This window comes from Drosophila nasuta, chromosome 2L (genome assembly GCF_023558535.2).
Source record: "Drosophila nasuta strain 15112-1781.00 chromosome 2L, ASM2355853v1, whole genome shotgun sequence".
NCBI lineage: Eukaryota > Metazoa > Arthropoda > Insecta > Diptera > Drosophilidae > Drosophila > Drosophila nasuta.
Genome location: NC_083455.1, coordinates 20,887,297 through 20,912,770, shown reverse-complemented (window position 1 = coordinate 20,912,770; position 25,474 = coordinate 20,887,297). Strand labels below are relative to the sequence as shown.

The following is a 25,474-nucleotide window of genomic DNA, read 5'->3' as shown; positions in this document are numbered from 1 at the left end:
TAAGAATAAAAAAAATTAAAAACATAATTCAGAAATTTCTATTCTTAGGAAACTCAAATGTATGAATTTTTCCTTGATTATCTAGTACATTTCCATTTTGATTTTTCCCTGAAATAAATAAATCAATAAATTCAATAAAAACTGCATCTTTGTTTTTTTTTTTAATGTTTTAATTGCTTAATAAATTTAATTTATTGGAAAACATAAAAATACTTAAAATGTACATATGTTAGATGGTTTTTTTTTTGTTTGCTTTTCATATATTATTATTATTTTTGTTATTTGTTGAACATTAAAATGAAAATATATATTTATTTAGCAATTGATTTTGTTTTGGTTTGGTTTTTACATACATACACATATGTATAAATAAGTTAAAAATTTATTAATTAGACTAAATTCATTGGAATGATATAATATCAAAATATTTGCATAGTACACCGTTTAAAATTTCACAACTATCTAGAAGCGAAAACTTGGAACTGTTCATTCTCATTTTTGTTTTTGTTTTTGTTTTTCTTGTTATAATATTTAATTACATTTACAATTAGAACACGCACGATTCAGGGTTTCGATTTTGATTTGATGTTGCGGATTTATTATATATGTTATATATAGAGAGAGTGATATCTTGAATGTGATAGCATCTTAGCAGTTACTAATTATGTGTTTAATAGAAATACAATCATACAAAAAACACGCACACGCACACACACATACGATTAATTAATTACTATATAATTTACATTTAAACAAATTCACTTTTCACTTGGTTTTCATTTATGTATGCTTATTTTTTTTTGTGTGCGCTGAGAATTTTTGGGAATTTTCTTAAGTTTTGGTAATATTATTATTTTTTTGGTTAATATTTGTCTTTGGTATTTCCTATGATGTGTAGTATATTTTTCTTTTGAAGATTTTTTGTATTTTTTGCTGAGTTTTCTTTTTTATACTATTTTTTTTTGGCAACAATGGAAATGTTCGGCTTAATCTATTCAAATTGCATTAACTTTAATTTCAATTTCAATTGCAGTTTCAGCTTCAGCTTCAGTTTCAGCTTCAACGTGAGGCGGCAAATGGAAATGCAGTGCGATGATCCGACCCGACTGCTATTGCACATGGAGTCCGAGAGGAGGCGACTGTGGAGGAGAGGGAAGTGGAGGAGGCATGTTATGCCAGCAGTGATACTTTCTGCAGAGGATTCACTTGCGTCGCAGCCTGCTGCGCTTGGGCTGCCGTCGACTGCGCTGCTGTTGCCGCATTGCCAGCGGACAGACCTTGCACCATGCCACCCGGTGCTCCACTCAGCTCGGCAGCAGCTGCTGCGGCGGCGGCGGCAGACATGAAGTCCACCTTGCCGAGGTGGACACGGAGATCCGTGTGCTGGGTCTCCTTGTGGCGACGCAGGTCCACCTTGCGCTGGAAGGACTTGTGGCAGAGCTTGCAGGAGAAGGGCTTGTAGCCGGTGTGCTTGCGGGAGTGTGTGATCAGGTTGGAGCTCTGGCTAAAGGCCTTGCCGCACACCTGGCACTTGTGTGGTTTCTCGCCTGCAAAACAGAGAAAGAAGAGTCAGAGTTAGTATAGAAGAAGATACAGACAAAGAGAGTTGAAATCGATAAAAGCGTTTTGCATTTTGCATTTTGCACTTTGCATTTATTGTCCTTGCTCCTTGGCAAAATTTGCAAGCAGTGCGCGCCATTTTAGGCTGAAACGAGACAGCTTTGCTTTCATGGCAGCCCCCCTCCTTCCTCTCTCTCCCCACACACACACACATGCTCACAACAACAAGTCGCCCGTCAACCCCCAAAAAAAAGTGTCTGAACTCTGAGTCACGACAACCTTCCCCCTTCGTGCTCTCCATCGCCAGCTGCTCAGCAATGGCGTCGCCTCAGCTAACCACAGCTACATCCTGCTCCCCTCTCCTGCTCCCCTTCTGCTCCCCACTTGTCTCAGTTTTTAAATTTCAACTTTTTGGTTCATCTGTGTGCTGTTTTGTGGTTTTGCACTTAAAGGCAACCACATAAAAATGCTCCAAATGCTAAAAGAATTTGTTCGCTCTTTCTGCCAGGTTTTAAAGCGTTTCCACTTCAGATTCCCTTGCCGCCCTCTTCTGCTCCTACTTTGCTTTTATATTTCATTTATAGCACATTTTCATTCGCTTAAATTTTTCATTAGAGATTTGCTCTCTGTTATTATTTCCTCTTTCTTCTTTTTTTTTGTTGTTTTGCCTCTCGTCCTAATTTAACTTTTTTTTTTATTCTTTTTTTATTGAGATTATTTTTTGTTGCTTTCGCTGTTGCTTTCGCTGTGGCTCGTCGGCGCCAAGTGCTATCAAATTTTCATCCGAGATTTGATTTGATTCGCAGTTATCAAAGCTGACATAAGGCAGTTGAACATGACGTCTGCTCTACAGAGATTCGCCTGGAATATCCACACGACTTTGTGTTTATATAATACAAACTTGCGGATATTTTCTTTACTATTCCGTACAAATATAAAAAACACTTTTTAGTAGAAAAGTTATATTACAATATTTAAGGTTTGCTCAGCTAAGTAACTTCAAATACAGGTTTTATATTATAATCTATATTTTGAAATTTAATGTAATACTAATATTATTTTTTTAAATCTCTTTTTTTTAACATATTACTTCAACAGAAAAGTTAAAAATGTTTTCTAATGTATTTCAATTGTTTTCGTAAAAACTTAAATTGAAAATATTTTAAGAAAGAAAAGAAAATCAAATTTCAATACAAAAAAATCTCTTCAATATTTTGCGTGAAAATCGTGAGTGCGAGCACGAAACAAAAATCGCAGTCTATCTACTTTTGTGAGTTGTATTTGTATTCGTAAAGTTGCATAAAGGCACGTTTTATTCGATCAGGCTGTCTGTTTTTTTATGATAGTTGCCATAGTGGTAGCAGACAGAAATATGCGCTTATCTCTGCCACAGATAATGCGATAGATTTCCCTATATAGACCGACACAAACACATACAGACAGGCAGACAAACTGTGGCAACAAAATAACGACGAAATGTTAAGTTGAGTTTAATTTTGCGAGGGAAGAGACTGCGAGAGGCGATGGAAAGGGAGAGGAAGAAGGCAGCCATGTATTCGTATATAAAGTAAACACACACACACACACACACACACATACACACTCGAACACACACACACTTACACAAATTCACTTGCAGAGAGACTGGCAACAATAACAGTCGCGCACTTTGGCATATAAACACACAGACAGCCAACAGTTGGCTCACCATATACACACTATGTTATATATATATAGAAGTGTATGAGTGTGTGTAGGGGAGTGGCTGGGGCTGATAGGGAGGAGGGGGGAGACAGAACGTAGTCGGAGTAAGTATATAATGGAATTGCAGCGACGTGATTCTGAAACATTCGACCGTTGGGATGTGCTCTGATTCAACTTTAGCTCCCGTGGCATGAGTCGAAAGCGCTGCTTTTGCTTAAGCAGCCGGCGGGGGAGGCAGGGAGGGAGGCGGGCACAGCTGTAGGAGCTGTCGGAAAATGCGGAAACTCTAGGCAAAAAAGCGTAAAGCAACAGCAAAAAAAAAGAAAAAGAAAAATTGAGCAGTCACGCTGATGGCGCTCAGATGTTGGAGCGCACTCTGCAGCCGATGTCGGAGCATGCCTCACGGAGCATGCCCCACGACGAGGAAGGGATTGCGCCTTGGCAGGCGAACGAACTTCTTTTTTGGACCGCCACTGCTCGGGGCACGTTCGTGCACTATCGGCACAAATAACGTCACGTAGTCGAGCAGAGATTATAGAGCAGCTTTTATTATTTATCACGGCAAACGAGCACAACGAACACTAACGAGACCCAAATCCAAATCCCGTCGGCCGACGGCCTCTGGCAATGCTGTTGATGTTGCTGGGTTGCTTTGTTGCTGGGTTGCTTGGCAGCTGCTCAACACTGTGCGCTAACTAACACTGGCAACAATCCAAACACAACTCCCCAAGTTGCGATATATAGTCCGGGGCTTCTGTTTATGTGTGCGAGCTTTGGGCGTATGAAAATTTTTGGTTTTTACAGCTAAGCAGGGCTAAAAGAAAGAGAGTGAGAGAGAGAGGGAGGGAGGGGGAAAGTGGAGGCTGCTTGCCTTTTTCGTATGTACAGATTTCAAGGATTTTTATTGCATCACATTGTGGAAATTCTTTTAAATCTTTGCTTGCTTCAGCGCTGCTTTCTTTTACTCTTCTAATATCTTACGACTCTGGCTGTCTGTCAGTCTGTTTCACTAAATGCGACTCTGTGTGTGTGTGTGTGAGTGTGTGTGTGCTTGGCAAATCCTTTCAATTCAACACGTTTTATATTTTGCTTTGGTTTTGCCTTTTACCAGTTCTGTTATCTCTAACTCTAACCAAATGACGCATACGCCGCGTAAAACGCACCCAGCAACATAAACTAAGCAAGTCGAAGTAAAATGTAAACAGATTTTAAGTTGCACAACAGATTTTAGTTATGGTTTTTATTGTTTAATAAGAATTAATTTTGCTTTGATTTGTGAAGCGTTTAGCTTGAAAACTATTTTATGGCAACACTTTGCTAATTAGCTATTTTCAGCTTTAGCTTAAGCTCAGTTCATGAACTTTCCGAAAGCTTTAAGCTGGCTTTAAGTTATCGATTTGTTGAGCTGCAAATTCCCAAGAGCAAGTGCAGATTTAAAGTGGATCGAAACAAAACTCATGAATGATTAAACAAGCTGGAAAATGCACACACGCACACACACACACACACACACACACACACACACACATTGAAACACACGCACAGACAAATGAAAAATTTATTTGCCTGCGCTTTTATGGCGCATAAATTTACAAACAAAAAATCTGAGGCAGGAAAATAAAAAATGAAAATGCGAGCTAAACACAAAACGCAAATAAAACGTAGCCAAACGTGAATGTGGAAAATGTTCGTAAGAACTACAAGCGTGAAAGAGATAGAGAGAGAGAGAGAGAAAGTAAAGGAGGAGTAAAATGTTTGAGGCAAATCACATCAATGTGGAAAAATCTGCTGTCTTTCGCTTATTGCTAGCAATAGAAGAACACGTCGCCGGGACACGAAACAACAGAAAATAAAACCGAACCAACAAAAAAAGGTTAAGAAAATGGCAGAAAAACGAAAAACTAAACATAAAAGCAGAGGAAATTAAGGCTGGTCGTAAAATGCAGCTGGAAATCGGACGAGAGTTAAACCAGGACTAAAGCCAAAACACTAACGCAAATACTGGGTGGACGATTTCGAAGGGGGTCGCAAAGCGGGTGGGGGGCAGCACACATCCTAAATCGAAGACGGCAAGCCATAAAAATGTCTGAAATATTTTTCTCTGTTTCTCTGTCTGTGTGTGAGTGTGCGTGTGAGGGAGTATGCGTATGTGTGTATGTGTATGTGTGTGTGCGGAGTCATCTTCCACTGATTTGGCCAGACGCGTGCTAAATACGAGTAAGGGATACGTCTGTCGGGGTTGCCAGTTGAGTGGGCTGAGTGGGTGTGGCTTGTGTTGGGGCCCAGCTTATTAGAGGTTATTATCCTTGCCATTTGCAAAACTGATTTCAAGGCAACGAAATGCGAAACATTCGCAAAAACAAAATAAAGCAAACAATGAAATGATATAATAATGTTATCATCAAATTATTAAATATTACAGATATAAAATCTGGTTTGAAAGCTGTGAAATCAAGAAAAGTTATGAGCGTATCATTTTAAATCTTTTTTAATATCGCGCAAAGGATTTAAAAACAAAATCAATATAATCTTTTTACAAACTTTAAGCTCAGAATAGCATAAACATTTAAAAATATGAAATCAATAATAATCTAGCTTAGAGCTAAATTCTAGAGAAATTAGTTGAACACTCTAATCGACATTTAAGTTTGAATATGCGCAAAGTTATATCAGAAAAAATGTCATAAAATGTAGAAATAGATGTTCTAAGAAAGATTTCTTCTATTATAATATAATCATTATTTCATAATGAAATATTCTGAGAATAATATCAATCACTCGCTGAATGAATGACTTCAATCATTGGCTTTAAATACAATTGCTGCTCATATACAATATTATCAGCTTTAGTGTTGCCCATATATCTGCATTTCTATATAGATTAGTGTGGTACGACGACAAATAGCCATTGGAGAGTCCAAGGAACTCAAGTAACTGTAGAAATCGATGCCTACGCTTTGGGTATCGCTTCATAATGGCGTCGCAGCGCAGCGCAACGCAGCAGCGCAGAACAGAACAGAGCAGAGCAGCTGCTGCTTTTGGCAGAGCTTTGTTGTTATTCTAGCTGCTGTTATAGGGGTGTATGCGCAACTCACACATAAGCACACACACAGGCACACATACACTCGCAATCGCTGTTGACGGCGTGTCAGTGTATGCGTCGTATTTGTTATTCGTGTGTGTGCGCGCGTATAAAACAGAAAATCAAAATCTCTTGACTAAATTTTTCATTGGTCGGCTGTGATTTCTCTGTCCGCTCTCACTCTCGCTCTCGCTCTTTCTTGCATGCGCTCTCGCGCTTCCTCACTCACTCACTCGCTCGCTCGCGCGTTAAGGCGTTTCGGCAGTGTTCACTCTGTTAGTGTGTGTGTGTGTGCATTTGTTGCTTTTGTCGTTGTCTTTCCAATGCCTCTCCAAGCTTTTGTACATAGAGTCGCAGCGTCCACACTTTTGCCTCTTATCTGTTACATGTTTCGCTGCTATGTATATCTGTCGGTGTGTCTGTCTATCTGTGTGTGTGTGTGCTGTGTTGGGTGCTGACTCTCTTGACTGGCTTTTGGGAGAGTGAGCACGCGTTTTATAGTTGTCGCTCTTTTCAGCTGTTTCGCGCTTTGCTATCAACGCCGTCAGCGCTCCATTTTTGCACTACTATTCCACTAACCCTCCCCCCTCTGTCATTCATCCTCCTTCTCGTATTCCCTTTCGTCTGTCTGCCGTCTGTCAACTGGCAAAACTGTAATTGGAACTGTGACTGTGGCTTTGCCTGGTTTTCGTGGTTTGCTCGCTGCTTTAATGGCGCCCACTTGCTCTTCTTGTGTAGTCCATGATATTGCCAAAAATGTCACATCTTCTTCTTCTGTTATGTACAATTTTGCCTACGCATGTGCATGTGTGTGTGTGTATGTAGATATATCCATTCACATAACGTCTGTTGACTTTAATAACAAATGGAGCTTTAAATCCCGTTGTTTATATTGCTTAAGTGGCAGCTCTACACAAAGTTTAAAACTTGAATTTAAAGCAACTACAGTGGAGCCTCTCAATCAACAACATTGTGTGCATTAAAATACTATTCCTTAGAAAAAGTTACAAATATATTTATACTAATTTCATTAGTTGACTCCTAGCACTAAAAACTCAAGTTTGCTAACTCAATTGTTCTTTTGGAATAACGTTTCAAAAGTTTTTTCAATTCAAAAGAAATTTCTTTTGTCCCGTGAAATTTTAGAAATGTAAATGAAATTTTATAAAAGTGAAGTTTCCTCCTAGAAATCGTATGTTTGATGCTCTTATATTTGAAGATTGTACTCTACATAATCCACTTCCTTCCAATAAACCAATCCTCAACTTAAAATCGTTGCTATAAACTCAAACCGCATAAAATGCTTCTCGCTTTATCGAGTTGGTATCGTTGCAATACTAAAAGTTAAAAGGTAAATGGCAACTTACCGGTGTGAATGTAGGTGTGTTTCTTCATATCACTCTTTTGATGGAATCGCTTGCCGCAGTAGCTGCAGGGATAAGGCCTCGTGTCGCTGTGGATGAGCAGATGGGTGGAGAGTGTGCTGGAGCGCTTAAAGCGTTTGCCGCACTGTTTGCACTCGAAGACCTTTTCCACGTTGTGCACGGCTCTGCAAAGGAGAGAGGAGAGCGGAAAGAGCACACATTAGCACTAAATACTATGGAGAGAGAGGGGGACTAACAACAAAAGCTGGCGGCTATTTGGTGTAATTAAAGCCAAGCCAAGGAATTCTCTAGAGCTGTATGTTAAATACGACCACAAAGCAAACATTTGGCCAGGCTAAATCCAACATTGCAGTTAAATTAAGTAACACAAAAGTGTCCCTGACCCGGGACAGCAGTACAGGAGGACATCAGGACACACTCATTAAGCATGCAACACTACTCTCTCTCTCTCTCTCTCTTTGGGCTGAAATGCTTGCGGCTAAGAGCTTTACATACCTGTGCTGACTGAGGCTGACCTCATGGCCAAAGGTCTTGTTGCACAGCTCGCAGGCGTAGGGCTTCTTCCCGTGGTGGGTGCGACGCGAGTGCACCTCGAGTCCGTGCGGCGTTGAGAACATCTTCTCGCACTTCATGCACGAGTACAGGTCGCTGAATTGATGCAGGCCCGGCCACTTGGCCGCCATGTGATGGAAATGCAGATGCGGGGGATGAGGCAAACCCAAATGTCCGCCACCAGGCGGCACGCCCACTCCAACGCCTACCCCAACGCCCACACCGACGGCGGCGGCTGCTGCGGCGGCGGCCGCTGCTGCTGCTGCCGTGGTGCCATTCTGGCCAGCAGACTGGAGTGGCACCATCAGGTTGCGCAGCCGGAAGAGATTTTCCTGCGAGTCCGGATGGTAGCTGGATGGTAGACATGAGCGAGGATTGAGAATAGATAGAAGAAAAAGCCTTTGGTTAGCTACGCACTTAATTAAGGACGCTTAATTAGCACAGGTTGCAAGTAGCTTTCCTGCTTACACTGAGAGAAAAGCAACTGAGTGTTTAAATAAATATCACGTTTTATAATGGTATAATTAAAAAATTTAAGAGATTATTATCAAAATGTTAGGCATTGTTAGAGTTGTTTTTACTAGTATGCACTTTTTAATATTTTCGGATATTCAATTTAGCTAGAAACGTATTTTTAATAATATGCAAATGAAGTTTTTATTACTATGTTATTTGGCGTATTTATTAGGAAAAGTTAAAATTAAGGGATTTCTCAATATATCATTATTAATTTTCTTCCATTATATCCTTTATAAAATTACCATATTATTTAAAAAGAGAAAAGTAACTGAGTATTTAAATGAATATCACATATTATAATGGTATAATTAATAATTGTAAGAGATTATTATCAAAATGTTAGGCATTATTGTTATTGTTGTCTTTACTGGTACAATTCCTATAATCTTTTTAATATTTTTGGATATTCAATTTACCTAGAAACGTATTTTCAATAATATGGAAATGAAAATTTTATTACTATTCTCTATGGTGTATTTATTAGGAATAGTTAAAATTAATTGATTTCTCAATATTTTATTATTCATTTTATACCTTTCATTTCATTTTTAAAATTAGTATATTATTTAAATTTAATTTACAAAAATGTCTTAGTAATTGTTCATTAAATTTTGTTTGCTAAGGATAATTTGAATTTTAGTTGATTGCCTGTGGCATGATTAATATATAATCAATAGGAATATTATTGTAATCGTCATTAGCTTTAACTTTAAATTTCAATTTCAATTTTCTATTGCCAACTTTCTGTCAGTGTACTTGTACGTATTTTCATTGGAAATGAAGTCTTATGTATTTAATAGGAGTAGTTAAGATTAATTGATTTCTCAATATTTCATTATTAATTTTCTTCCATTATTTCCTTTCTAAAATTGCCATATTAATTAAATGTAAATTGCAAAAATTTCTTAGTAATCGTTCATAAAATTTCGTTTGCTAAGGATAGTTTCAATTTTAGTTGTTTGTCTGTGGCATAATTAATAAATAATCATTAGGAATATTATTGTAATCGTCATTAGCTTTAATTCCGAATTTCAATTTAAACTTTCTATTGTCAACTTTCTCTCAGTGTACTTTCCCCTTGCACTTACCTTGCGCCGAGTCCGGACTGCTGTTGTTGCTGTTGCTGCTGCTGTCCCTGGTGGAAGGCAAAGGCGGCGAAGAAGGGCAGAGCTGGCGAGAAGATGGGACGCTGGAACATGCTGGCATCGTAGTTGGGCGGGTAGCTTTGTCGCATCGCCTCCAGCGGATTGGTGGGCAGGGCCAACGCTGAGCTCGTGGCACCAGCCAAACCGGATAAAGGCGGACTGCGAGCTCGTCGCGTCGTCGGCTCATCGCGTCGCAGCAAAGCAGAGACTGAGAAGAGATCGGACTTCTTGGTGCTGCTGTTGCTGCTGTTGGCCGTGATCAGCAGCTCGGAGGCAGAAAGCGAGGCGGCACTGGGCGAACTGATGCTAGGACTCCCAGGTGGTGAATCCACCTCCAGCTCCACGGACGAGCTGCTCGAATGCGAACGCGATCTGGAGCGAGACCGAGAGCGGGACCGCGAGTGCAGCGAACGTCGCGAGTGGCGGGAGTAACGCTCGTGGCTGCTGTCCGCATCATCCATATCGATCTGCGAGGAACAGTGCGAGGCGCTGCGGGAACGTGAACGCGATCGGGAGCGCGATTGACGCAGCTGCTCGCTGGCACTCAGGTAGGGTTCCAGCTTGGCCCGCTGCGAAGACTGTTGCTGAAGTTGTTGATGTTGCTGTGGATGCAGATGATTCTTGCTCAGCATCGAGATGGAGTTGTTGTTGTCCTCCGGCAGAGCGACGCCATGCGCGGCAAGAGATGGTGGCTTTAAGCCAGCGGCGGCTGCAATTGCCGTCAGGTGTTCAGTCTTGACCAGTCTGCTTATGCTAAAGGGCAACGCAGCATCTGAGGAAGAGGAAAGAGGTGAGTTGACTGTCAGTGAAATGAGAAAATCAGAGCAAGGCAACAGCACATCATCAATCACATACACACACACACCTGTATTACACACCACACACACGCACAGAAATGGAAAGGGGCTCACATGTTGAACAGTTGGCAGCGTATCGAATTTCAAATGTAATTATTTTCGTATTCAATCGCCTAATCCACCTTACATGACCATTAATTCACCCTAATCAAGCAGCATTCGCCCCTGTTACCGCCTCGCGTTCCCCTTCCCCTATTTCTTTCCCTGTTCCGCATCGCACATCATCACCCATCATCATCGGACAAGCATCTATGTCACCCGGTAAAGCACACAGTGTTCAGCACACAGGACTTAGGAAGTAACTCCTGTTTGCCACCCGACAAATGCTTTCAAATTGAATTGAAATTCAACCCTTTCAGAATGCTGCTTATTTACTTTAGCAAGGATATGTGTTCTTTCAAACATATTACAGAATTTCATTCATATTTGAACCTCAGCATAAAGCGAACATAGGATAATGTTATACGAATTTGTTTAAAATTTAAGGACAATATTAATATTTATGGCGAAAATATCAAGTTTATAAATTTCCCATTATAAATAGCAGTAAATATAGTTTTTTAATCAATATTTACTTATATATATGATGGGAAATTCATAAATTTGATATTTTGGCTATAAATATTAATATTGACATTTTTAATTTAGGAATAGATAATGTTGACATATAAATAATAAATAGAAAATATTATAAATTCAGCGTTCTTTTTTAAAAATCTTAATGAAATTCTTTTATAATGTATGCAGAAACTATAATAATGCTAAGTATAACATTTATTTACATTCCATAAGTAATCAAAAAAGGTAAAACACTATTGCACTTGTTCTGAGGCTTTGATGAAATCGTTAGCGACGCTTTTGTGTGGTGTGCCAACCAACAGGCGTTTGGCATTCTCAGATTCGCCTGTCGAAATGGAATAATAATAATGTGCGTTTAAATAGAACATCTGTTCGGTCCACACTCGGTTAAATGGAGCATGACAAAACAGAAAACACACAAACAGGCGCAGAGACAGCGATGGCGATGGCGATGATGATGACGACGACTGGCGACACAGCCCACGAGTTTGACGCAGGCGCAAAAATGTGGCAAAGGAAAGGGGTAAGATGTGTGACTGAGGGGGGAAGAGAAGGAAACAGGGGCTGCGAGTACGAATCCGAATGCGAATCGAATGAATGAATACGCGTCGCAACAAAAGAATAACAATTTGACAACATTCTAATTCGCCACGCAGATAAAAGTAACTGCGCAGGCAATGCCCAAAGGCAGGAGACATTCGATGTGTTTTGAAAAAAAGGCAGATAGGCAGAGAGGGGAGCAGAGGAGTTGGATTTTTGATGATGCGGCTTTGATTGTTGCAGCCAGTGAGGCGGCAAACGCAAAGCCAAATAAATATAAACAAAACACAAAGCGGACACTGAATAAAGTTCGCTTCGGAAGCAAGCAGCTAGCGAAGCATCCGTCAGATACAGATACAAATTGCGACTACGACTACAGCTATAGATACACGCTTACTCAGCCACAGATACTTTTTTTTTTTGGGGTGTGGTACAAGTCGTCGTTGTTGTTGTTGCTGTTGTTGTTGTTGTTGCTGTTGTCATATGCTCTCTTGGCGTCAGAGTGTCAAGTGTTTTTACTGCGTCTCTTTTGTAGTTCGCTTAGTTTTTGCTCTGTGTTTTTAAGTGCTTCAGCTTAGGCACTCAACGATCCGCAATACTCTCTGCTCCCCCAATCTAGACACTCAAAACTAAACCAGCAACAGAAGCCAACAGTTGGAAAAGTTGAAAGTACTACAAAGAGACTCTGAGGTGCGGAACTAGCTAATTCTGTATACGTCACCTACACATAAATAAATCAATAATAATAATGATTTAACAATGTTTCGACTTTAAATAAAAATAATTCATATAAAAATATGTACTTATAACATATTTTACTGACTAAATTTGTCACACGAAATAACTTTAATATGCCAAGATTCAAAACGCAAACAAATATAAAAAAAAAATCCTTATTATGAATGTCTAAAATGAATAAATAATCTAAGACTGAATCAAAGAAGCATGCATAAGTCATTGAAGTTTTATTTAAATAAAATCCCCTCTTTAAAAATAAATGATTTAATCACTTTAAAGACTTCGTCAACATTTAATTCGACGTTTTCAATTTCTCAAGCTCTGCTGCGCTCTGAAAAGTCATAAATATCAACGTGTTTAAATTGTTCGACATAAAATAGTCATAGAAAAGGGTTCAGTTGACCCCTGTGACCCCCTCAAAGCAAGCTGACAGCAGCTTCCAAATTTTAATCATCGCCATTACAACGAATGTCAATTGCAAAACCCTTTATTCTAATTATGCACACAATTGTCCCGAGAGCATTCGCATTCGCATTTCATTCGTTGTGCCCAAAACGAATCGCAATGTGAATAATACAACCCACCAGCTGAAGTTACCGGTTATTATTATTGTTGAACTGCTGGAGAGAGATGGCAATAGGAATAGAGAGACAGAGAGAGAGAAAGATGTTGGCAAATCTAGGAAATGAAAGTCGTATTGAATGGGAAATGCTTTAACCAAAAAATTGGAAACGTTTAACGTTTGAACGCAGAAAATTGCCGACAACTGCCGCCTGGCCAAAAACCAACCCTGGAGACAGGGCTGCAAAGGGAGCAGAGGCGGGGGGGCAGAAGGGAGAGAGGGAGACAGGGCGACAAGTGGCTCTGCTGGCTCACGTAGGCCGACTTGTTTAAATGATAATAATAATGAGCTTAAGCATGTGCTCGATGTGGCATCCACAGGGTGGCAGTTGCTTCCGCCTCAGCCCGGAGGCTGATAATGTAAACAGACGAAGCGCGCAACAACAGCAACAAGAGCAACAACAACAACAGCAGCTACAACAACAAACCGCCCACTCGCTCACCCATTTTGGCAGCTCGCAAAACGCAGGAAGGCTGATGCTCGGTAAAGTCATAAATTTGTGCACATTAGACATAGCCGTCGTCCACCCTGCGCCCCGCTTTACAGTGCCTGCAAACAACATTCGACCACCCCGGATTCGACCTCCCCTGTTCGTGTGGTTGCGATGTTCATCTGGTTTTATGTTATACGCCCGGGAGCAATATTCACGCACTCCACACGCACTTGCAAAAAGGTAAAATAATTATTCGACACTGCATGGTAATTGAAATCATTGTTATCCTGTCCTCTCACCCCTCCAATTGACGGGCTTATGGCAGGATTATCATTGTTTTGTCTCGATTTTGGAAAGAGAGAAGTCCAGAGAGAGGGAGAGGAAGAGGGAGAGGGAGAGTGAGACCTTATATCTGGCAGTTAGCTCATAATTATTTTAAACGCACTGTAATCAAATTCATAATTATTTAGAGAGTCGCAAGTTTTATATCTTAATAATATCATTTATGGAACATGTGGATTAGGTGCTGAAAAGCAGTTCTAACATTCTTGAAACATTTTAAATGAAGCCAGCAAAATTAGTAAGACGTTAAAGTATTTTAAAACATAGTATAAATATTAAAATATTCAATTTCTAGAACATATGGAGTAAGTTCGTTATTAGTTTTAGGATTTCTTATTTTGTACTTTTATTATAAATTTCAAATAAAAAGAATTTAGCTTTAAAATGGAATTTAATATTTGCATTAAAGAACACAAGTAATTATAGTAGAACATATATTCTCAAATCACTTTAATATATTCCTAGAGAAGATCACTAATCTCGTGTTTAATTACTTTGCACTTTTATCACTTCACTTTGGAGTGCATGCGCGTTTAGCTCATTAAAGCAAACGTGTTTAGCGATTTGCGATTGGCCAATCGTATTTCAGGTGAACAGAACAGAACAGAAATCGCGAACAATGATTAATTGTTAAATTAGCTGATTCGGCAGATTAACGCATTTGATTCATTTCATTTCCATGGCATCGAATTGTTCATGCCAGATTAAATTCATGATCGTTTTCTTTGCTTGCGACGAAGAAGAAAAACATTCAATCTATGCATAATTTATAACATTGTTGTGGATTAGTCCAACTCGCAACAGCGACAACGATGATATCAATGTCAATCGATCAAAAAGTAAATGCTGGTGATAGAACAGTAGTTGGTCGGGGGTATACGTTGCGTATACTTGTTGTGGTCATAATGCATAGTATATTTAGTTTAGTATGTGGCTATAAAAATGAAACGAAAAAACAGAAAAAAAAATAGCGGCTTTCGGCAAATATGAAAGGTAAACGTGGAGGGCGAATAATATAGAACAATATAATAAATATACTTGTAGAATCGAGCTGAGGTACGCGATATGCCAAAAGTGGCTGCCATAAACTGTGGCCGTTAGATTAGGGCCATGATTTGGTCACTGACTGGACTATAGTATTAACGTGTGTGTGTGTGTGTGTATATACGGATGCATGATTTACGAATTCGTTGAGATTTCGATTTCATAGTCGAGATTAAGGTGCCATGAGGCATGGCTAAGTAATGTGTGCTGACGACAACCACAACTACAACCACAACCACCACAAGTTGTACAGTGGCTGCCTTAAGAGGGTGCCAATCCTCACCATAAGCTCCACCACTCATGCTGCACTCCAATCGGCATTAGATGGGGATTGCATTTGTCAAACAAGCAGCAGCAGCAGCAGTTATACTAGTTGCTATTACAGTTGCGCTGCTGTCAACGCTATCAGCAATTGTTGCTGGCTTTGCGGTGCGCTTTGAAGCCTCTCGACAACTATTGCAAATAGCCCAACGCAATTACAAATTACATATTTATTTTTAGACTGCAAATCAATCATCAGACCAGAAGGACAGACAGACAGACAGACTGACTGACTGGTTGGTTGGTTGGTAATGCCAATGCCAGCTGGCCCTACCCGTACTTCTATCCAGCGTTTAGCACCCTCTGCACCCTTCCCTTAACCCATCAGACTGTGGTGGACTGCTTATCGCTGGGCTATAAATCAGAAGGCTATCTAAACTTTAGACTCTTGCCCTGATAAATGACATTTAATTGGTGCACGTTTTCACTTTTTAAGAATGAAGCCAACGATCGCGCGAGTCGCCACGAAATGAATTTGAAGATCATAAACCAAAAATTCACATTTGACTCAGTTCTTTATTTGTTATTTTTGTAATAATAATCCATTATCTCTTCACCTCTTTACGCTTCTCTGTCTCTGTTTATTCACTTCGTATTTTGGTATTTTTATGATGCACTCGGTAGAAGCTTCTCTTTATTTGCTTAAATATATTTGTGATTTCATTTTTGCGCGTTAGAACTTATCGATAAAAAAAGCGAAGTATATTGTGTCTATATAATGATATGGCACAAATATATTTCCTCTCATTCAGAGTTGGATACAATATATTGTATAGTATAGTTTAGGAACAGTTCCCTTTTATGATCTCATCAATATCGGGGTGCAAAGTATTTGAATGAAAGCTAATTTTGGGTGAGTTGGTAAGTTGATATCAGAGTCATAAGCTGATATCGGGGACTGGTAGCTTTTATGATGGTTCAATACGATATCGCACAAATCGCAGTATCGCACACTGACACACACACACTGTGCAATCAGACGTGAGTATACTCTACACTATATATCTAATGGCAATCAATAGCGAGCTATATTCATGTATGTATTTACATATTCATTCGTGACTTGATACTTTTCGCTGGGCTTAAAGGGTATTCGTTTTCACACCCGAAATTGACATTGATTGTTCATTGTCAAACATTGTAAATACGATAAAACCGTAACCGAAAAAAAACAAAATTAATAATCATATCATAAATAATGGAGAACTCTTATTTTCTGTAATGTGGCATCATCAACTGCGAGTAAATGAGACCACAACAACTTCTCCTTCTCCTTCTCCAACTCCTTCGACTGTTGTTCAGCTGTTGTTGTTGTTTACTTATCGGCTGGACGGTCGTGTTTTACGATACTTTTACTCTTTCAACTTTACAACAGGGCGAGGATATTGACATGTTTAGATGTCGTTACGTATTTACCTTCGGATCGTAAATCATAACGCGTGTGCGGTGTACGCTCTAGTGTGTGTGTGTGTGTGTGTGTGTGTGTGTGCATAGTTATTAGCGAACGACCGCGTAGATACAAATGTATCTTGCAGATACTCATATCAATACCCTATACCTATATATATGCCCTTGTTGTAGCTGTTATTATTAGAATTTGTTTTTTTTTGTTTGTATCTTTATAGATTTACAATGCCCAATTTCTTCGTCTACTTGGGAGAAGTTGAAAGATATACGACAGCCGTTGAGCGCATATTCGATGAGTTGCCAATGATTACGACGTGTGCCATAAACATTTCATAAATATTGCTCTGATTTTCGTTGCGACAATTTGTTATTGATCAATAATGTGTACGGAGTGTCAAGCGGCTAAACAGGCAATTGCACTGCGAGAAATTTCATCTGCTAAAACTTCACTTTAAATACATATTACAAAATATAATTTCTCAATTAAGGAAACCAATATTTAAAACCACTAAACCAATATTTAAAAATTTTTAATAACAATATTTTAAAAAATAAATTTGTATATAAATTTCTCTCAGTGTGATTTCTCATTTATGTAAATGAATGTATAAATTAAAATAATTCAATTTTCATAAATAAATGATAATATAAATATGTAAATTAGACAAATTTGTTCCATTTTCTCTCAGTGTACAAGTATTGCTTGTGGTATATCAAAAAGTGGTTCAGTCTGCGTGGTTCTGTTGTTGCCCTGCACTCTAAAATGTGCTTCTTAACGGTTCTGTCACAATTTATACGACCCATCCAAAGGAAGCAGTCATCGTGATTCAATGTTTCAACTTCTTTGGTAGGGCATTTGAATAACCAACTTGACATTAACTATAAAGTTCACATTGCAAACGCTTTACAACAATTTTTTGGCTTCGTAAATTTTGTAGATAGTTGGGCTATTGCCAGTTGGAAACCTAAAGCAAACACTTGGCTGATTAGGGGTGCTCTCTAGTGGGCAGTACTACATTTGAGTACGCTCCGAGTATGCGATCGATTTATATATTCGATAGGATATTTCGATTGCTTTTAATTGATTCGAATCGCTGTTCAATTGTTTGGTGTGATTGAAAATGGCTTAACAATTTATTATTGAATTTATATCGCTCACAATTTGAGGCTATATATATTTTTTGTACTTTAAGGTAAGGTAAGGTAAGGGCTTGGGGCACAAAGTCCGCACTGATATCATTATAGAACTATGCATAGCCGATCGACAAATGAATCAGTGCGTTAGGTTCGTCTGATTAGGCCATTTGATCTCTGAACTGAAATGAGTCTCGCACAGTCAGACTCATCTATGAAGTCTGCTTCTCTTTTAAGTACATTGTCGGGGGCGTTTCAACCGCCTTCGCCCTCGCCTTCGCCCGTCTGTTCTATGTCTATGTCTCAGATCGTGGGCAATATCAATTTAACTTAATTCGTGACTCACACGCTTTTGCTCTATGCTCTGTTCTACGGTGTTGTGGACGACGGTAACGTAACTCAAACTTGTTCGACATTAATTGAATGATAACTAGGCGAGGGGTCCCCTAAAAAGATGATGATGATGATCCATTTGGCGACAATTAAAATTGGAAATCGAGACGGAAATTAGTCGCGTTTGACCTTTTTCACAAGGTTAGACAAAATGCATTAATGCGTAGCCTACTCCTCTCATTTCTCTTTAAAGAGAAGCGAATTTAATCACATTTGCTTTGATTTTTGTAATACTTATTGTACCAAAAAAAAAGAAAAAGGAAAAGGCAAATCCTTGCGAAAAGCGGACAGCAGCGGCCAATCAGTCAGGCAGTCAGCTAGCAAGTGGGGAAAGCTGGGGATATCATGGTGCGCCGTTTCGCCAATATTTTACCAAAAATATTTCAACAAACAAAGCGAAATTCATTTTCGCCCAAGCGACACAAACCAACAAAAACAAAAAAATACCAAAAAGAAAAAGGGAAAAGCGCAAAAACCCCAAAAACACGAAATGTAAACGCATAGCGAAAACGTGAAAATGGCAGAGACCAAAAAAAGGAAGCAGCGAGAAAAACGTGGCGCGCCAAACGGAATTGAAAATTCCCTGCAAATGTGTGTGTGCGTGTGTCTGTGTATGTGTGTGTGTATCTTTGTTTCTGGCATATCCATGTCCTGGCTCAAGCTGCGGAGCTAAAAACATATCCGTTGGATACATGTAATGCCGGTAAATGAAATCCGCTTGTCGCCTGACATTCTCTACATGTGTGTGTGTATTGGGGTTGTGTGTGTATATGTGTTCGCACTTGTTTCTTCATTCATTCATTCAACGCTCTTGGTGGAAATTCAACTGCGATGGCGACGACAACGCTACAAACACATTCACAGCAGATACACAATCACACACCTACTCACACTCACTCACACTCATTCACACACTCACACTCTGGCCCTCACTGATTTCATATCCACATCCATCCATATGCCTGCTGTCTGCACTGTCAGTTGCTTCTTCTTCTCTCTGCGAGTATCTATGAGTTTGCCTTGTCCATTCGTTCATTTGTTCGTTTGTCCGCTTGTTCGTTTCCGTATCTGTGGTTCGCTATGGATTTTTCAATCCCCGATATCCATTTGTCCAACTGCTGTCCCTCTGTCTCTCTGTCCGACATGTCCGCACGGAAGATTTGCACATTAAGCGCCACACACAAACGGAATAATGAATATTTTCACCGCACATCTGCCCGCCCCTCTTCCTCCTCTCTCTCTCTCTCTGCCCCCCATCCTGGCATGCATATTGGTCGCAGCATTTTCCGTTTTCCACGTTTTTGGTCAGCACACCAACAATTTTTTTCAATTAAACTGACAGCGTCCTGGGCCTTGTTGGCGGCTTTTGTTGGCCATTGACTGTGTTCTGTTCAGTTTGCTTCGCTTCGGTTCTGTTTTCTGTTCACTGTTCATGGTCAGAATGAATATGGCCATATTTTAAAATCACACATTATTCAAATCATTTTTAAAAATTGCAACCTTCTCCCCAAACGACCATGCGAGAGATGTGTGGCAATATTTTTAATTAACTTGGGAATATCAAATGTGGCATTTGGGAAAGCCTACAGCGTCCCTTAGTAGAGTGAGAGCGAGTGAGAAAGAGACACAGAAAGAGACACAGAAAGAGAGCGTGTGTGTGTCAGCTTTTAAATTAATCGAAATGTTGATTATTTTAGGGAGAGAAATGCTTTACGAAATGGAAATTAGGTGAACAATATTATTAAATACTTATTAAATTGAAATAGGAAAAAATGAAGTAATTTAAGAAAGTAATAAAAATCAGTGAAAGAGAGTTTAGAAATTATTTTTGATTTCAAATAAAATAAGCATGTCTCAATGTTATCTAGTATTTTTAGTATTTATAGATTAGAAATCTCTAATCAAAGTTTTCCATTGCACTTATCTATCTGGCAAGTTTAATAATACTTAAATCAATTGTTTAGCTAATCTTAATAGAGGTCTAGGGATTTCAGTAAAGTATATTAAAATTTGGGTTTTCTAGGCAAGTCTCAAAATAATAAATTATTTAGTAAATTTATTTATAAATTTAATTTATTGTATTGATAATCCAATTTGCAAACACAAGTCGCCATAAATTTTGCAGTACCTCTTTCCTTCTTCTTCTTCTTCTTCTTCTTTCCTGATTCAAAAATAGCGAATTGCTTTGAAAATATAACTAATAAAAATTGAAAACATAGTTTAATACATTAAATGAAGTTTGCAATTTTTGATTTAAAATGTTAAGAAAATGTTGAGGATTGGAAAAATAATAGTACTGGCCAAACGAAGTATAGTATTATTACATGAATAATAAATCTGATAATCTTTAATTTATTTCGAAGATATCACATGTTAAATTGTACTTTCTCCTAATTAAATCCTCTGAATATATCACGATTTCAATTATAATAATTAAGCTATCCATTTTCGTAAAACTTGTTCACAAAAATGTCGAAGAGCGGGGCAAATTGGTTCTCTTGATAATACTCAAGTCCACATACACACACACACAAACATAATTTATAATTCTTCATAGTTCTTTATATTTTCACACACACTGATTTGCAGATAATGGAACTAGTAAAGCACTACTTACCGTCGGCACTTCGTTTCTTTGGCAGCACAGCCTTGAAGGCGGACATGGGCGCATAATCGTGTGGAGAAGTTGCCGCCGGCGGCATTTGTTGCTGCTGCTGCTGTTGTTGATGCTGTTGATGATGATGTGCATCCACTGTGATCTGGGCAGGCTGCATGCGTTGATGCAGCAGCTGGGTGGGCGAAGGTATCGCCGCCATGGTGGTCAAGGTGCTGAGATCGCGCACCTGCAGGGATGACGATGACGTTGAGGTGGCTGGCGATGAGGATGAGGAATGCGGTTGCTGTGGACTGGCGCCGACAAAGGGGCCGCCGGGAAAATCAGCAGCAATCGCTGGCTTAAAGTTGCCCAAACTGTAATCGATGGGCAGGTGATGTTGTTGCGTGGGCGGGGCAGCGGAGGCGGCCGGATGCAGCAAATGCTGCTGATGCTGCCCAGGCGCTTGCATTTTGCCAACGTTCATGAGTTTGTTAATTTGTTTATTTGATATAAATTTTGGATTTTATTTGTAGCGTTTTAGTTGTGCACTCGGCGTATACGCGACGGCATCGAAAGCGTTATCGGAATTGGAATAATGGTAATGGTAACGATATCGGAATCTGATTTGCAACACGCACCACGCGCGACTAACAACGGTAAATGGCTGCGGAACAGATTTCTTTTGGTTTTTGTTTTCTCGTTGTTGTTTTTGTGATTGTTGTAGTTGTTGCTGTTGTTGTTGTTGTTTTAGACGGCACACGCGCCATGCAAGCAGCTGCTGAGCATTACTACTGTTGTGTTCGGCGTCATCGAGCGGACTAAACCAGTAAAAGTTAATCACGGCTGGGCGCTGGGCGCAGAGTTGGAAGTCATGGAACGCGCACGCTGACGCCGGCGCCAGCTGAGGCTGTAGCTCTGGCTGAGAGTGAATCTGGCTGCTGACAGCAGCGACAGCAGAGCAGAGTGGAGAGCAGCGAGTGCGAGAGCAATGGTCTGCACTTGACACCGCGCCTCAATTGGAAGTACGGGGTGAGCTGAGGGGTGGAGTGGAGTGGAGAGGGTCGTGTTGCCTTATCGAAACACACTCGCAAATTCGACTGCTATTCCAATTGTTGCGATTCCGATTTCCCAGCAAAGATTGGAAGAAATCAAGTTGAGCGTCGACGTTGACGACGCTGTCACTGTCGCTGCTGCGACTTACAACTGCGACTGCGAGAAGCTGTGAGAGCACCTACTGAAAGAACACACTCACTCACACAAAGAACACTGACTCACTCTCTTGACACGCGCTCGCACTCTTTTTTTTTGTGTGTGTTCGCTTTCTTTTGCGGTTTACAGTTAGTCGGTGAGCGAGCGACCGTAGCGTACCGTCTGTGCGCCTCAAAGCACAGCGACTGACGAAGCAATAACGAACACACAACTGACGCGCGCTCTCTGCTTTGCTTCTGATAAGCAACAAACAACAGCACCCACCACCAAAGCAAAGCAAAGCAAAGCAAAAAAAAACACCCAAGCCACTGCTGGCCCGCATGCTAGAGCGAGACGGCTGGCTGCACTCTCGCATTCCAGTTGGAATCACAGCTGGAATGCCTGGCAGCCCACCACCATTGCCAACCATTTCGCTCTCGCTCGTGCGCATTGCGCATATCGCGCTGTCACTGTTTAACGCACGGAGCAGCCTGTTGATTTTTGGTAGACGCCCATTTTTCCAGCTGGTCACGCTTAATCTGGATTTGGTGGCATTGCCTTGGTACTTGTTGTTGGTATTTTTAGTGCGCATACCGCTTTGATTCGTTCAAATCAATGCGCCACTCACGGGTTGAGGGGATTGCTGCCACTACAGAGAGTGGGTGAGGTGTGCGGGGGCAGTTAGGGTTGTTAGGGTTGCCAGTGTTTGGGTCGCCTTTGGTTTGCTCGTTTTTCGGGTTGGTCCTCCATCGTTGCTGCCATCGAGCTTTGTTGTTCTTATTGTTCTTGTAATCGCTGTTGTCTTTTGCAATGCGCAGCAGTCCATTCCATTTTCTAATTTCAAGTGCTTTTTCCGGCACCTCACTCAAGTGTCTCTTTCACAATTGACTGCCTGCAATTCCTATCTTTCTTCCCTACCTTCCCTCCCTCCAATTCGGTTCACTACCATTAACTTTCTGACTTTGACTTGCCACTTACGGCAATCCCTTAAGGCGCTACATTTTCAATTCTAGCTGCCATTCAATCGATCAATGGCAAGTGGAAATGAAAGAAAACTTCAGAGACCTTTGGAAAGTTCTTAAGAAAATGCTTTTTAACTTACTCAGAAAATTAAATCCACTTTATGCTCAATTCGCAAGTCCACGAATTAAATGTTTAATATTAATCAGAATGTAGTATAGTCCTAAGAAAAGTTTTTCAGAAATTCTGTGAAAAAAAGGAAAATTAATAAAAATGTACTTTTTTTTATGATCGAAATTCAGCTTTAGTAGAAATAATTTATGTTAAGTTAGAAATTTCTAGAGTTTTATAAAAGTCAAAAATGTTTTCTTGCGATCTTTAAAGAATCATGTCGTATAAATCTTTTAGTTTTGTCACTTAGCAGGTCGAATGCATATGCATGATTCATTTGTAACCCCAATTTAAACTGCAACTATCGAAATTTAATGGAATAGCGTCCCTCTTTTGCATGTCAGCCAGATTTGTGGTCGTCTAATTGAGTCTTCAGCAAGTGACTTTGCTTAAAATGGGGGCCCAACTTGCTGCAGATACGAATGCATGCCTCATGCTAAATTTAGTGTGTAATTCTGGAAATCGTTGCCATGTGTTGCATATGGCGTCTTGGGCTCCAAAACAAACTGGCACAACAAAAAAAAAAAGAAGAATTGAATGCTAGTCTCTCTCGCCTGTAGCATCATGAAGCTCGGGTTTGGATCTGGAACAACTGAAATCTGTGACAAAAAATTGCTGAACAAACGAGAAAATCGAGTGATGGGGAGAAGGGAATGCGGGGGAGCTCATAACACTTATTTATGTGCATGTTGAAATGGGAGCATTAGCTGCTCTGTGTTTGTAAATATTTGTCATAATTTTCGAAGGGGGGAATGCGAGAAGAACATGTGCTACTCCACATACATAGGGGCAAAACTCCCGATCGAGGTCTTCTTTCGTTTGGGGAGCATTTAAAAAGTGTCTTTGTTGTTGTCGCTGCTGTTTGCTATTTGTACTCACTGTAGCCAGTCAGTCGGGCTTTTAATGTCGCAATTAAATGCATGAGTTTTTAAAAATTAGATGCTTGTCAAAATTTATTATTTATGACACTCCAAAAGCTCCACTGACATTGTCTAGCTCGGCCCAAAGCTGCTGAGAACCGAGCATAGTCATCGATCTGGATTTCAGTTCTCTCTCCAGAAACGCTTACATAAGCACACCATCACCATTTAGCTAAGAAATCTGTGGCTTACTTAAGAGCTCCCCTCATTTGTAAAAGTTCCCACATAACATATAGATCACAAGTGAGAATCGCGTTGAAGGGCAACAGCGTAAGTTAAGTTTTTACACTAAATAGAAGCACGGATGTTACAATATATATAAATAATAATATTGATAAATAATTATAATATCTCATACTATGCCTAAAGTCAATAATATGTTTGTAGCCATTAATAATAAAATAAATCACCTAATTGTTCACTGTTCAACTTCGTACATTGAAAAATATCTTCAAAATAATTTATTTTAAAAAATATTATTATGAAAATCTTCCATCATTTTTAATTGCTTCTTTAATCCTTTTAATAACATTTACAACATTCTTGTAATGTTTGTGGTCAATTAGTTCAAAGTCGAAAACAATAAAGGATTCTATGTTGATAAAGTGGCTATATGGCCCAATAATTACTTGCTCCATAAATCGATAGAAAATGCAATATGACGGGCATTAAGCAGAGTCAACTATAAACAACGTATACGACATGTTGTAAGCATGGAAGCAGACACTAATGAATGGAAAAGATGCCACCTAAGGAACCATCCAAAGTAAAAAAGAATATCATCTATTGAAAGGGGATAGGCATACGAAATAGGTAGGCATTGAAGCGATTCGATTCGGTTCGGTTATAATAAAGACCTAAATGAAGTTTTACAATGGCAATAAAATATATTTTTGACATGAATTTTCAATCAGAATTTTAATAGCCCTTAATAATAACATGGCTATCAGTTATCAGCGCACACAATCGGTTATCAAAGTCAAGTAATTTTTTGGTGCCGAGCCGAGAAAGCCGAGAAACAACAACAACACACAGCAGGCAGAACTAAACGAAGCGATCAACGCAATCGTCGTACTGATTGCCTGATTGCCCCATGTCCATATCCGTCTCTCACTCGATGCACCCACCGTTAAGAGTTACCCAGGTATACCATTCAATATATACATACTATATAAACATACTTACTATATATTGTAGTTGCTGGTTGTGTGGTGCCTCTATATTTCCTCTGTGTGGTGGCATTATTCCACCACCGAAAGCTATAAATGAATTATTTATTGCT

At 39.7% G+C, this 25,474-nt stretch overlaps 1 protein-coding gene across 1 annotated transcript; it reads right to left on the bottom strand.

Annotated features, from left to right (window-relative positions):
• Window positions 1-850: 850 nt before the first annotated feature.
• On the bottom strand, window positions 851-22,324 carry LOC132798486 (serendipity locus protein H-1). Its single transcript, XM_060810355.1, has 5 exons — window positions 20,975-22,324; window positions 9,891-10,719; window positions 8,227-8,634; window positions 7,714-7,895; window positions 851-1,547 (listed from the first exon to the last, which is right to left on the bottom strand). Exons 1-5 carry the CDS (start codon window positions 21,435-21,437, stop codon window positions 1,171-1,173), a joined length of 2,259 nt encoding a protein of 752 aa, XP_060666338.1. The 5' UTR covers window positions 21,438-22,324; the 3' UTR covers window positions 851-1,170.
• Window positions 22,325-25,474: the final 3,150 nt, after the last annotated feature.

Bases quoted from the DNA above. Each gene is read 5' to 3' on its own strand.
- LOC132798486 (XM_060810355.1), bottom strand. From the start codon at position 21,437: ATGAACGTTGGCAAAATGCAAGCGCCTGGGCAGCATCAGCAGCATTTG. The intron at 10,720-20,974 runs GTAAGTAGTGCT...CCTCTTCCTCAG, and splicing joins AAAGAAACGAAGTGCCGACG to ATGCTGCGTTGCCCTTTAGC. The intron at 1,548-7,713 runs GTAAGTTGCCAT...TCTGTTTTGCAG, and splicing joins ACACACCTACATTCACACCG to GCGAGAAACCACACAAGTGC.